We start from the raw sequence: 15,322 nt of genomic DNA, 5'->3' as shown, positions 1-15,322 counted from the left end.
AGCAGAGGAGCCAGGAGACATCGCTGGCGAAGCCTGTTATTAATGGGGATTTTCTGGGTCAGTCTTCCTTCTATATCTGATCACTTGAGCCCAGTTATTTGAATGCAGACCCATTATGAGGAGAGTAAGATCAGATATAAATTGACCCTTTGAAATAATCACAGGCTTTGTAGTGGGGCCCATTCAACATTTTACACGCACCAAATCAAAGTCGTCCAAAATTGTCCACGACAAACCATATACTGAGAACAATGGAATGCGAGGAAAGAAAGTACTGTAAGGAGATCCAGAGGCTAGAGGATCGCTGGGACTACGCTACTGTCTAGGTAAGTACAGAGCAGGAGGCCCACGGGACTCACGTGCAGAGTGGAAACTCTCACGCGGGATGCGTACCAACGTCTACAGTTTACAAAGTTACGGATTCCGGACGAACCCGGCTGGATGGAGGGAAAACAACAGTGGACCTGAACACTAGGATAGTGAACAAGGTCTTCAGCACCTAGAAGCTTTAATTACCTAACCCACAGGCTGCGGGTGCATAGGGCTGAAGTGGTGTCGGGTTTCCTGCGTTGATCCCGGTGATGCCTGAAACAAGGAGTTGCTGGCAGGCAGCCAGATGTCCGGTGGTTCCAAGGATGGAACTAGGAAGAAGAAGTCCTGAAAGGGAAGGGGACAGAGTCTCGGTCACTAGCCAGTGTCGGTGCTGGAACCAGGGGGGAACCAGATGCTGTCGCCGCAGTCAGGTGAAGGACGGGACACTTCTCTCTGTAGCTGCGCGGACCAGGAGCTGTTCTCGACGACCAGGCTGGAGGCACGAGCTGTCCCACGTAGTCTGCTGCTGTTGGCGGTGTTGGATCGTCGATCTGGTCAACAGGCCTTGGCAAGTGCAAGCCACGCGGTGGAACAAACCCAGGAGGGTCCGGGGTGCTTCTCGTTCACCGGGAAGCAAGAGCCAGTCTGGGGGACCAGACCAGCAGTGATGAATTCTTCGGGTCGTCGTCTCAGAGGTCACTAGCCAGCCGGCAAGTGACCAGACAACAGGACAAGCAGCAACCAGGCAATAGGGCCCCACGCCGATCTCGTGGAGGCTGGGGGGCTGGTCTTTGGTGCAGGAGCTGCGTCGGTGTGGGGCTTCTCAGACCCCAGTGCACTCACTCGAGAATCCCTCGGCGGTCGTGCTGGAAGCGCTGTGCAGGTTTCTCAAGATGGCCGTCTCCAAGTTGCTCGTCGCACCCACGGGTCTCAGCTGTGCTGTGGATGTGGGTAGAGGTCAGAGGAGTCTGGAGGTCCGTGTCTTGTCAAGCTGGGTCGTCGGATTCCAGGAAGGAAGGACTTGCAGCAAACCGCACAAGAGCTTGATGGTGCCTGCGAAGCAGGATGGTCACTCCCTGATCATAGGGGAGATTCTTCAGTCTTCTGTTGATCAGGAGGTCGAAGGTCAAGAGTTCTTCGTGGAAGTTGTCAAGATTAATCTGATTTGGAATGGGACCAGCTCCTACCTTTATTCAGCTAAAGGGGGCTGCACTACGACTAGGTCCCTCCTCTGGGTGGGACCAGGAAGGCGGGTGGTTACACCCCCTATCCTTTGTCCAGTCTTGCGCCAGCTCTGGAGCTGGAGTGCCCCAGGAACTGGTTTAGACCGGACTATGCACGCGGACACCTTGTGTGCCCCAGGCATGTCTCATTCCTTTCAGCCCTGTCCTACCTAATACACAAAATCCTGTCTGGGGTGGTGCTATCACCTCCCATGGCAGGAAACCCTTTGTCCAAGCCTCCCTCGCTGGAAGGACTCCCAGCAGCAGGAGGTCAGACTTGTGTCTGTGGTGGCAGCATCCATTTTGTGATGCTGAGGCTCGAGTTAACTTTAACTGGGGTTCACAGTTACATACATGTCGTGTCCCTCTAGAAGGGTGGAATGCTACCCCCGTCGCCAGAGTTGGCGAGGGGGTAGTATTCCAATTCGTATGACACCTTACTCGACATGTTTTGATAATGCTATACCAAAGTTAGCAAATAACCGCGAGGATTATAATGCACTTAAGAGTATATGGTACGCGTTATCATGGAACAGCTATTAGGACTTGGTTCCGCAAGCTGCAAACGGGCTCAGCTCATGCCAGAGCACCATCTCACATATTTCCAAGCACTCTGCCTTCAGGATTGATAAGGCCTGCCATAGGAGTGACTGATAGGAATATATGTGTCCATTTTAGGGTTAGATATAGGGATACTATATCTAAAGCAAAGGGTGATTACACCACCTTGCCCCAGCTGTCGTGCAGCCAGTTGCGTCTGTTTTAGATGGCCAGCCAGGGGTGGCACAATACATGCTTCAGCCCCTGGTAGGCCCTGGGTACACCTATGCCCTGGATACCTAAGGTATGCTGTACAGGGACTGATTAGGTGGCCCAGTACCAATTGGTAAATGCACCTAAGGTACATGCTTGTCAATTTAGAGAGAGAACAGCGAGGCTGTGGGTCTGATTAGCAGGCCCACAGCCAGGGAAAGTCGTAAACCAGTGAAGCAAAAAGCAAAAATCGGGGGTGACCATAGGATTGCAGACCCTACTCTCCTACAGTCAGCAATAATGTTTATCTTCCCAGGAACTTATTCGATGTCATATTTAAATACCTGCAATCAATGTTTCCATTTAGCAATCCTGGGAGTAGCTTTTTCACCCTTTTTTGTGCTAAGCGACCCAATTCATGGTTTGTGATCCATTCTAAATACGAAAGGAACTCCCCATATATATGTGCGGCAGTGCTGACTCCGCCATCACAATGCTAAGGCTTCCTTTTCAATGGGTAAGTACGTATGTTCCGCTCCCCTAAGTGCTCGGGACGTGAATGGTACCATGTTCTCTCTCCCATCACTCCTCTTCTGCTTAAGTACGGCACCCAAACCAAAGTTGTTAGCATCGGTGATTATGATGCTACTGGCTCTAGCATCGAAGAGTATCAAAGGGCTAGCTAATACAGAGTCCAACCAAACCTTGTTGAATGCCACCTGGCACTCATCACTCCACACAAACAAAACCCTGTTATTCAACAAATCCCTGAGGGGACTAGTTTTGCAAAATTGGGTATACATTTCGAGTAGTATTTGGATAAACCCAAGATGGATCTCAATTGGTCTTTTTTACCAGGAACAGTTGCTTCCTCTATGGCCCTTAGCAGCTTCATTTTGGGACTGATACCTTCTTTGGATATATATAATGACCTAAATAGTCTACGCCCGGCTGTTCAAATGTACACTCGTCCTCCTGCAAGGTCACTCCCTTCTGAAAACCCTGTCAAAACACCCATTGTGCTATTGCAGATTTTGACCAGAAATCCAAATGGCATCTTGAAAATATCGGATCCTTCACAGTCCTCAACTATCTGCTTCATAAGTCTTTGAAAGAACAATAAAGCCGATGCCAGTCTGTAGAGCGTGCACTTGAAACAGAACTCACCTTCAGGCGTTACAAACGAGGTTAAATGCCTGCATTCATTTCACAAAACCACTATGTGGTATGCAACGGACATATCCAGGGTGGTAAATATCATAGCCCCTTCCAAAGTATTCAACATCTCACCCGATGTTAGGCAGGGGTTCGCTGTCCACCCAAATGTTTTGGTTAAGATCACGCAAATTGACACACAACCACAAGAAATTGTCAGTCTTACGTGCTAAAACCTCCGGGCCAACCATTCCGAGCTTTCAAAGGGTTCGATCACATCTAGACTACACAACTTGTCTAGTTCCCTGGGCAGATTACTCCTTAACTACAACGGTACTCTGCGCACCTTGTGTTCAACAGGAACCAAACCCGTTTTTAATATAATTTTGTGCTTGTACCGAGACAACTTTCCTAGCTGCTTGGTAAAAACTTTGGGAAACTTCTCAACCTACACATTTGCTGAAGACGCATTCAAACAGGTCGGCATCAAATCAGATCTTGACCTCACACAATTAGGGTGATTGGGATCCAAGACCATGTCTAATTCTCTCTGATTATGCCATCCCAATAAATTCGAGCCTTCCTTTATCACCTTCCTTTACCATGGGCTGCCTTCCCGTCCGACTCTAACAGGCCGTCAAATTGGCCTTCAACATCAATCTTGTTTCCACCATACAAACACATTTTCACCTTGGATGGTTGAAGTTCTAGTGGCTTGAGAACACGTAAAGTCCAATTAACGTAAAATGTGAACCAGAATCTGCCATAAGGCACACGTTGATTCCAGTAATCCTTACATTGAAAACTAGCTGTTTCCTGTGTACAAGTTTCAACTCTCATCACCACCTCATCAGCACTAACGAATTGCTCACCAGTAACACATACATCCTTAAACTTTCACTCTCAAACATAGTTTTATCCACCTGCGATACCACTGGTTTGCGTGATTCTGCACATTCTCACGAAATGCCCCTTACCATTGCATTTAAAACGTGTGACTGATAACCCATAACAATTCGTTGCTGAAGCCACCTGATTGCAACTCCCACATCGGAAACGCACTATGTCATTTTTGTCCGCTTACCATGCAAAAGGGTGCACTTCTTTCCATCTCGCTCCACCGGAATGTACTACTTCCCATCCTTACACCCTTCTTTAAACTGCACAACATTAACCACCTGAGGAGTGCTGGCATCTCCATGGCCCGCCAACTCTTTGAAAAATGCGTCTGAATTTTCTACAGCCCTGGCAATGGTGATAGTACCTTCTAAACAAGGATCATCCGTAGAGAACAATCTTTCCTGAATCTTCTTGATATAAGTCTTCTCTATTAATTGATCTCAAATGATTTAGTCTTTGAATTCCCTATAATTGCCAGTAATAGCTAACTGATGCAGCACTGATACAAAATCATCCACAGATTCGCCATGACACTGAGTTCTTTATAAGAATGTCTTTCTAGTACTACATTCTAAGACGGCCAGAGGATTTAGTTGCAGAAGCATAGTAATCTACTACATCAAACGCTGCCAATTCTCCAGACGCTCCTTCCTGGTGTATGTGTACTTTTACTACTTGTAAAGGTAATATTTGTAAAATCGATCTGCCTTGAGGGCCTAAATTGTGTACGAGTAAAGCTTGTTTCTTTTTATTTGTCAAGGTGTCACGGTCAATGGCTTCCAAATTTGCCTCGAAAGCCTCTATCCACTGAATCCAACACAGAGTGGGTATAGCTGGTGTGGGCAAAAATGGTGGTGGTGCACTAACACTTTTCACGTTGGGCAAAGGTTTATGCTTAAGAACACAGAATTGTTATGATCCAGATAAGCCAAGACCAACTCCAACACTCGACTATTTTCCCTTGAAACTGGTGAAATGCTTATGTCATTGGCATATAAGCCAGGATGCACACCTTCAATATAGCATAATATGGCTAATCCAATTAAAAAACACTACAGTCAAAGAAAAGGTACAACGCTGAATTACTGCAACATTCTCCAACGATAGCAGCATTTGTACCTCCAATATGGCGGTTGCACAATACGGGGTATATGCATCCATAACAAAGATGGTGGCTGGAACGACATCCGTATAGCTCAGGCAGAGCCAGCTGAGGCAGAGTCAGGCCTCCTACCTTTGTTCAACGCCCCAGTCCAACCAAGCAGACGTGCCTCGGACTGCATACTGTGATGTCAGTATCCAAGCAGCTGGGTACAGGTCGCACAAACAGGTCACGATTAGCAGACCAGGAGTACAGGGACCACCAATGTTGGCCGCTCCGACTCAGTATCCGATGCACAGAAATTCCCTCTTGTCGGCAATGAAAAGAAGAGGGTTCACACATAGCATCAAGTAAGATTATTTATTCATCCAGTGCTCTCCTTAACGCCACCAGTACATCATATCGCAGAATACCAAAATGCCTTCCCAACCATCTTCCCCGAATCCTCCTTTCCCAGCATTCCTAGCACACTTTCCCCAACGTGCCTAACGCTCCACTCTAATCCAACAACAAAGCACTGAATCCGCCCTTCCAGGAGGTATTGAACATCTTAGACTGCTCCTAGAGGAGGGCGAGACGGCCACGTTGATCCATCTTGAGGTTAGCACGGCCTGTGATACTGTGTCCACTGTTTCTCTTATAGAGAGGTTGGTTGTGATACGCATAAAGGGATAAAGGGAATCCCCCTTGCGTAGTTGACATCATAGAAGACCAGTCTTTCCAAGTGATCTCTGCCACGGACTCCTCTGCGCGGCATGCTCTTAATTCAGGAGTCCCTCAAGGATCCTGCCTAATTCCAGCACTTTTTAATATCTATGTGCGCCCATTAGCGGACTTGGTGGAAAGTTGTGGTCTCATATTATTTTCTTATGTAGATGACACATAAGTCGTCTTCTCCTTGCCATCTGTACAGTACCACTATTCTGAAGCCTTGGACTCCTGTTTGAGTAATATGGCAGAGTGGATGAACCACTAATCATTAAAAATGAATGGAGATAAGACGGGGGTGTTGGTGCTGGGTAGGAATCCGTCCCTGTGGGGCCCCCATTATTGGCCCAAAAATCTGGGCCCACTCCCAGATCCAGCCCCTAAGGGCCAGTACCTGGCGTTCTTGTTCGATGATAAGCTGACAAAAAAGCCTCATGTGATAAAGGTGGTTGCTAAATGTTTTGCTGCTTCAAAATGGTTGCAGAAGATCGTTTGATGACTTCCATTTTCAGCACAATGGGCAGTGGTACAGGCACTTATCATTTCGAATATTGGACTATGGCAATGTGCTCTATTTTGGGGTTGCAGGTGTTCCAAACCTCTGCAGCAAGGATGCTATATAGGCTTCTGGGGCAGACCTTGGCAGCGTGTCTGCTAAAGGAGCTACTCTTACTCCCAATAGAGAAGCACATTCAGTTCAAATGTTTGTGTTATGTGCACAGAGCAGGTTCAGGTGTTGATCCTTGCTACCTGCAGGATTTTTTAAAATAGTATCATCCGGCCCGCTCTCTTCGTTCTAGTGGTCTGTCCCAGTGTGTGTTCTGGCAGTAAAATGGTCATTCATGTGTTGCAGTTTATTTGCTTATCAGGGCCCCAAGCTTTGAAATCCCCTTTCAGAACAGCTGAGACAATGTCCCTCACTAACGATCTTTCGAAGACAGCTTAAAACATGGCTGGTCTGAATTTCTAGTTCTGAAGGTCCCTTGCCTGATGTTTAGCGCTTGGAACCCCCCAAGTGTAGTTGTGCACTTTATAAACTTTTCATAATAATAATAATAATAAAGATAAGGAGGCTCCTTTGGATTTTAAACTTCATCTACATTTCCCATTGACACTTACGATCTACCGAGTCAAAAGCTGCACATAAGTTCACAAAGCAGCAATATAGGTTGTCCTTTTGTTTCACTGACTTCGGTACAAGTGACCACAGACTAAAGCAATGGCCCACTTTCTTGATGGTTCTATTAATTTGCAAGAACCCATCCAGTGCTGGAGGTTCGTTACACAGCCAGGTTTCCTGTAGACACATAATCTCATATAATATATAATAATTTCCTTAAACCCTTCTAGCCTTATCTTTTTGTAAACCCACCAATGTTCCATGATAGAATTCCTTGAATATGCGACCCCTTTTCTTCCTAATCTAAGTCACTCAACCAACCTGACTCGTTCGTAGCAGTTAGCCAGAACCGCATAGCGATTCCCTTTGTGGCTATGTATATTGTGTTCTTCAGGTGTAAACCATTACTTTTAGTGCACCCTTCTTACAGCATTCAATGTATCTTCTGGTCATGCTTCCCTGTTTGGCAAAAATAACTGTGCTGATCCTGGCCGTGCATGATGGTTCAAGAATGTGTTCATGTTTCCTAATTCTGGGATTTCATTTTCCATCACATTTCTTCTTGTAGCACTTCAGCTTCAGCATTCTCAAGTGTTGCCTTGAGTATTTCGGAGTACAGTAATTTATTTATTTATTTATTTGAAAAGTTTTATAAAGCGCGAACATGACCCGAAAAAGGGTATTAGAGCGCTGTACATCAGAAAAAAAATATATGATTAGTCACTAAGCAAATAAACTTCCTTAAACATTTGTGGTGGACCAACCCCAATACAATAAGAACGAAACCAAACATGAGGAACATGTAGCGAGAGCATAAGTTGCATCCCAAAAATGTCTCAAAAACGATTTCTCTAGGGTATAAAAAGATTAGTTATATTGTCTTCAAGACAGTTGTTGAAGCTGGTTATTCAGGAGAATTTCTTTGACTTGAATTTTGAATGAGGCGGCCGAAGCATTGGAACGGATATCGGGTGGAAGAGCGTTCCAAATTCTTGGGGCCAGACCCGAGAAGGTGTGGTTGTATGCTCTTTTCTTTTTGAATCTGTGCAGTTTCAACAGGAGAGTGCTTTAGCTTCTTAAGGACCGCGACATACCAGAGAGTTCGACCTTATTTGCCAAGTACGTGGGAGTATTATGGTGGAGCGCTTTGTGCGTCAGGCAGGCACTCTTGAACCTAAGCCAGTCTTCGATCTATAGCCAGTTGAGCTGAATTAAGTCAGGTGTGATATGATCATGTTTTCGAGAGCCCGTGATGAGTCTGGCACTAGAATTCAGAGTGGCTTTGGGCAGCCCAGCTAAGGACACAATTCCATATTCCACACGAGAGATCAATAGTGACTGTACTGAAAGTTGCAGGTCCACAGATGGTAGGAACGGCTTGATTTTCCTAAGAGTGTTGATATGGTAGTTGGCTCCCGTAGTTGTTGTGCTGATGTGGTCTTGCATATTGAGGTATTTGTCTAGCGTGATGCCTAAGGATCTAGTGGAATCAACAACATGAGTATTGCAGTTAAGGGCCGTAAGATGTTTGAGCCAGTCTTGAATGGGTATGTAGTGGGTGGGCGGAGTAATCCGGAGGAATTCAGTCTTCTGAGTATTAAGCAAAAGGTAATTGTGGGTTAGCCATTGTTGAGTTTCAGAAGAACACAGTTCAGCGTTTTGATATCTTCCAGAGAGTCCATTTTCATATAAAGTTGCATATCATCAGCGTACATGTGGCATTCTATGTTTGAACTTTTCAGGATTTCTGTGACTGGTTCCATGAACAAGTTGAAGAGTGTTGGAGAGCGTGTGGAACCTTGAGGCACTCCAACTGAAACTGGTGTAGTCTTAGCGAGGGAATTGATCCACTTTTATTCTTTGCGTTCTGTTCTGTAGGAATGAGTCAAACCAATTTAAGACCAGGGCCGATAACCCCATCCTTTTTTCCAGAATATCAATCAAGTTTTCGTGGTTGACTGTGTCAAACGCTGAGGATAGATCAAGAAGAATAAGTAGACATAGCACATTTTGGTCAAGTAGACTCAAGGTGTCATCAACAATGTGGGTTAGGGCTGTTTCATTACTATGTCTCTCTCTAAAACCAGATTGATTTTGGTCAAGCAGCTGAAACTCTTCCGTGTGATTGCAGAGTTGCAAGTGTACGCAATACTCAAGAAGTTCAGCTAGGTTCATGATGTTGGAAATTGGACAGAAATTGTTGGGATCAGATAATCCTTTTGTTACTTCATTAGCCCTTAAACTGTGGCTTGAGGCGCATGCGTTCTTTGTTGGAGAACCCCACCCACTGATGCTGACCTGCTGTGTTTGTGTCCACCCTGTTAACTGAATCCTGAAAATCTGGAAGGCGAAGGATGTTCGTATAGCTGATTGTCTGCAGTGGATTGCAGCAGATATCTGCAGCTTTAGCACCACGTAAGGCCAGTGCTTTCCCCCGCAAGTGCCTGGAAGCCCGCAGTGACCCCCCCCAGTCTGGGTCATGGAGTGGAGACATTAACAATAGGTGATGGATTGCTTTGTTCCCATGAGAGCAAGGTGCTGCTACCCTGCCTACTCAGCCCAGGGAGCTGTCTGGAGTTTGGTGGGCGGCGGAGCTAGCACACAGCCCAAAGGGGGCATAAACTGGCAAATACTATGGCTCAAGGCAAGGTTTGAAGGACCCTGATACACTTAGGAGTAAGTATGGGAAAGCACTAAGCTTTATACGCAGAGGAATGTGAAGGAGGTACGCTAAGCTATAGGAAAGTTGAAGGGAGGTGGCAGCATTCGTTCCCCAAACAGCAAGTCAGTTGGGTGGAGGTAAGTTACCTTAGGAAAGGAAAAGCATCTAGTACGAAATGCTGCATAAATGTATTTACGGGGTCTAAATAAGAGGCCCCTGGAAAACCAAATAAGTGGATGCCAGTGGGCTGATAAACGAAAGAATCATTCACCTTTAAGAATAAAAAGGGCCGACCATGATAAATACGAGGGGGGCGAGGTAGTAAAGAAACAGAAAGGTAAAGCATGATGGAAAAACATGAACAAAAGAAAATAGTAAAGGGGAAGGTTAACCGAGTAAAAAAGATGAAATTGATAAAACAATGATAAACAATGGGTGGGATGAAAATAAGTTATAGGCATATCTGGAAACCATACATAGGGAGAGAAAATGTAAAAGAACAAAGAAGCTAGTCCCCCTGAACCATTCTCACTACTATTTCCACTCTCAAAATGCCCAAACCTGAGGGCATCAAAATATCTAAGACAAGTAGTGTTCAAACCTGTGAATATATGACCGGTCCAGTGCTGAAGAAACAAATAGTTATTTACGTGTAACTTCAGTTCTCCAGGGTTGTTCTATTTCATATATATACGCATGCAACTCTCCTTCCTGTGCACCCATCCTCACCGCCCCAGTCAGTAGCTCATTTAGTATAAACTGTTCTCACATTTGTGCTATGAAATCTGAGCTATGGTGGCTCATAGGAGAGCTGGCACATCCACCTCACCTCAGAGGCTGAAGATCGGTCTGCTTCAAATGAGATGAGCGTGCTGCTATTAAACAAACACTGTTGGTGAGGCCTTTAGCCAATTTAAAACTGTTAACTGGTATTTAAAATTACTGTGGATTCTCAGCCTGAAGACGGAGAGTAATTCAAGCATGTGAATATATGAAAGATATAAACTCTGGAGAAGTGAAGTTACAGGTAAGTAACTAGTGTCTTTGACCATGTACAGCTCTCCACTGGCTTTTGGCTATGTTTGTGCTATAGAAATATCACATACATACTTAAGTAAGCAAATCCCTTTTTAAAACATTACAAATGAGAAATAATAAAATTGTGCCAAACCACAAAGAAAGGTGATTTTGTAACTTACAAATACAGTCATGCTACCTTCTCATCTTATTTTTCCACCACAGATACGTGGTAGACAGCGGCTTTGTGAAGCAGTTAAACCACAACCCCCGCATTGGCATGGATATCCTGGAGGTGGTTCCTATAGCCAAGTAGGTTTGAAAAGAAGCAGTTATTATTATGTGACGAAACTGAGAACTGTATGATGGGCTGAAACTTGCTGGAGGGCCAAGTGAACCACCTTAACATGTACATTCTGACAAAATAAGCACTAATTATTTAAAGATTGACGTAACAGTAATTACATTAATTACTTCCAGTAATTACCCTAAAATCTGACCACATTACTCTTGTTCCGTACAATCTGCCAGCACAGTAGTATCATGCTTTCTAAACAGTGATTTTGTTATATTATTTTTTACTTTGAGGTACACTATCTTTGTCTGCACATTTTTTCATGAGTAGTATATTTTGCTGAGCCAAACATAAAAATAATTTCTCTATATTTTAACACCAAATTAATTTTACTACATATTCTTAATACAGAAATGTCTTTCTAAACATTCTAACATCAAATACATCCCTCTGACATCTCAAACGTAGTATTCTGTACATTACAACATCTCATTTGTCAAAGTTATATCGTTAAATAAATCTGTGCCTGCAACTCACAGGATTGCATAATGGCAGGACTGACTAAGCATTCAATTCTTTTAAGGATGATTGAGTGCCAACAAGCTGCGTAATACAAACACTTACCATTGGTAATTGAGTCCCAATAGAAAATTAAGTTTGTGTTGTCCACTATATAGTCATTAATATTATAGAAAATCAGCATCTCAATTTGTCTATTCTGGCATCATGATATCATTTGTTTCTTTACATTCTAACTATGAGCAGTGGTGCATCCTGTATGTTCTAGCCATACACAGGGCTTTTTTAGTCTTTATTTTCTGACATTGCAGCAGAATCTTCTTCTGTACATTCTAACTTTTCAATAGAATATAACATTTCCCAGCTATCATGAAAGAAAGTTTCAGTTTTGTTAAAGTCAATGAGGCGAGGATTATGCCTTAAACTATGTCCATTTATTGTTTAGCAGCCAAGAAAAATGTTAGTATTCCAAATCGGCATTAGCACTACAAATGGTACGAGTCCGAAAAGCAAATTTTAGAGCACCTATACAGCCCTAGACTTTCATGTAAAACAGTCAACAAGGAAAAGCATTTCCTCTTTCTTTATACTTACGTTTTGACAATTGAATAATTTCCTACTAGTAGTCTTGTTTCTGCTCTGTCGTTGTCGGATAGAAGGCGTTTGAGAAGTCCTATTTACAACCCATATACACATTACATCATAGTAGTCTATTGCAAAATCTTCAAATTTTCCATTGAAACAAAACTAATAAATATACCTATATCCTATGATGAATTAGAATGATCTACTGGGTGTTTATAAAGAAGTCTCTGTGTCTTTGAAGGTGGGATAATCGTCACCTCCATGTCCTTAACAGAATTGAAATTGTCCTTCACGTTGGCTAAGAAATTTCATATTGTATGGGGTCAGAGGCTCAGAATATGGAAGTTTAAAGCTTACTGACTACCAGTAAAGCCACCCACTGCACTTTTTAAAGTAAAAAAATTATACATTGAATCTGAAGCTAGTCAGCTGCATTTAGAATGTCTTCCAATCGACCTCCTAGGAAAAAATCTTTTGATGTCATGGCCCCTTTGACTGCGTACACCAAAGATAAAAGTATGCATTCCTGCTTACTGCATAATCCAATGGCCTTATCTCACCTTGGTGAGAAATAAAACTGGTTTATAACATTTCTTAATCACAAGCAAGAGTTGCCTCATACCTGGAGGGCTTATCTTCATCATAGTTTTGTAAGCCATAATGCACCTTAGCACACATAGCTTTAGAATTTCTAGGAAAAACTGGAATGTATCCACTCTGCTATGAGACCTGATGTTTCTAGACATCATCGAAGAGACTCCTGAAGTGAATATCTTTCATGACACATCAATCACTCTTGCATCAGACACTCGTTTGCAAGGGAAAAGGCATAATAACATTGCCTGCCTTACTAATGGTTCTTTTCTCGACAAACTGATTACCTTGCCAACATATTAGAAGTTTTAGAACTGAGTTCATGTTCAGTAAACTTGAATATCTCCGTTCTAGAGGTTGTGATAATCACACTTTACTGTGGAATCTGCTTGTCAGCAGATATGTGCCTTCTGGAACCCCATTCAAGGGAAACTGCCCTGCTGAAGTAGTAGATCTGCAATGATGTTATAAACCATTAACTCTACTCGCTAATTGTGACAAAAAAATCAATATCTATACTATGCATGTCCCAACTGATCAACGCTCTATACCTTACAGAAACTGGACCATTTGTGCCTAGCTCCGCTATATCTTTTGACAGTAGAATCCAACCATGCCTTCCTGATGAGGTTTGTAGCCTATAACGAAGGTCTTGGTATCTCCAAGCATCTCTCAGTAATCATCCATACCTTTAGTCGAAGGGTTCTTTCCAGTACCATCTCATGTGAGTTTCTGTAAGCATCCCTCTGAATGTATGGCGTCTGGGGTAGACTGATTGGAGACTAAGAAGAAAGTTGCAGAAGAATTTGAAAGTACGCTTGCAATCTCCAAACTGGTGTTACCAGAACCAGGTTCACCTTCTTTCTCCTGACCTGCACTTTAAGCCTCTTAATCATCTAGAACGAAGGAAACACATATCCAGGACGCTGACCGGTCCGGTAGGAAAGCATGCTTAACCCCTACCTGTGGGTCCAATCTCTAACTGAAGAAGTGAGGGAGTTCATGATCCAGTCTTCACTTGTTCAATATCTTCTAAAACAGTTTGGCTCTAGCTTTTATGCACTGAAGTCCCTCGGGTATCTGGAGTTCTAGTCTGCTTTTATGTTGAGCTTCTCCCAGCAGATAATCAACTGTGACCAGGAATACCAGTCTTTCTTGGCTAGTTCTGCCAAGGCTTCCGCTCGCTCCTCTACTAGATGGTTAATGTACTTGCCTACCAATACCTTGTCCATCTTAAGCAGGATGGAGCACAAGATCTTGTCCCCTGTCAAGCACTTTACTGCAAACAAATCCGCCACGAGTTCCAGGTAGTTAAGGTGTAGCTCCTCCTCTTGTTCTGACCACAATGTGACTATGTAATATTCACAAATTGGTCTCCCCAGCCTGAACAGCTTTGTGCAGATTCGATTACCAGATCCGGTGCAGAACCAAAAATCGACTGCGTACCAGGTCCCCATGTGGACCGGCCACCAGTGAATTCCTGTCCTGTCTACTTCTGTCTGGTCTATTCCCACACATAAGTCAGTTGATTCCTGAGATGCAAATCTTTGCAGTGCCTGATAATGAAGGGGTCCTGGGAATACTGCTTAAAGACAAAGCAAGAAGACCTAATCTGACAATCTCAGAGAGATGCGTTCTCTCACTAGTGTCTACCTCAGTTCTCCCTTGGGTAAGTTTAAGCATATGCCAGTACAAATTTATCACTAAGTCTAGGAACGTTATTCTTTGTGTTGGTTCAAATTCAGACTTCTGAGCGTTGATAATGAACACTAGACCTTAAACAGGGATGTTGCCATATTCAAATCATTCTTCAAGTGTGCAAAATCCTAATTCATTAGCAATATGTCATCTAGGTAGACAGTGAGTCTAATACCCCTTGCCCTCAGCAGTTCTATGGCCGATCTCAATGCCTTGGTGAGGCGCCAGTGAGTGGAGGAGAGACTGAAGGATGGAGTCATAGATTCATATATCTGCTGTCTCTAGACAAATTAGATAAATCTCCTGTTGGGTGTGAAGATTAAAGTCATGCCTTCTGATCCAATCTCACCATCCAATTCTTTGGTAGCCGAATGTCTCTGATGAGCTGTATCCTTTCTGTTTTGAAATACCAGTATACCAGACATTTGTTTAACTCTCTTCAAGTGTATCACTGCGTGGTGCCCCTTGTTTGTAAGTCTCACCTAGCGTTGCGGCGCACATGCGCAGCCCGCTCTGCGATGTTTAATGCAGATGAGTACTTTCTGAAAAGGGCTTGAAGCCCCGCCCCTTATTCCCATTTGCTCCCGTCACCATTTAAGTTAAACCGTGCACCGCCATTGGTAATAAGGTTTCCAGGGGGCCTCCTTTTCGCTTTTTTGGCCAGCCCACCCGGACTGGC

The 15,322-nt window shown here is 43.9% G+C and overlaps 1 protein-coding gene across 4 annotated transcripts in view; it reads left to right on the top strand.

The window, feature by feature from the left end:
* DHX40 (DEAH-box helicase 40) overlaps nt 1–15,322 on the top strand; it is a 377,067-nt gene that overhangs the window by 164,966 nt on the left and 196,779 nt on the right. For all 4 annotated transcript variants that reach the window (XM_086954961.1, XM_086954958.1, XM_086954959.1 and 1 more), the window contains one exon: nt 11,178–11,264. In XM_086954961.1, the coding sequence (XP_086811087.1) occupies nt 11,178–11,264 (87 nt within the window). The remainder of the gene's footprint in view (nt 1–11,177; nt 11,265–15,322) is intronic.

This window comes from Lissotriton vulgaris, chromosome 2_1 (assembly GCF_964263255.1).
Source record: "Lissotriton vulgaris chromosome 2_1, aLisVul1.2, whole genome shotgun sequence".
NCBI lineage: Eukaryota > Metazoa > Chordata > Amphibia > Caudata > Salamandridae > Lissotriton > Lissotriton vulgaris.
This window is presented reverse-complemented; position numbering and strand designations above follow the sequence as displayed.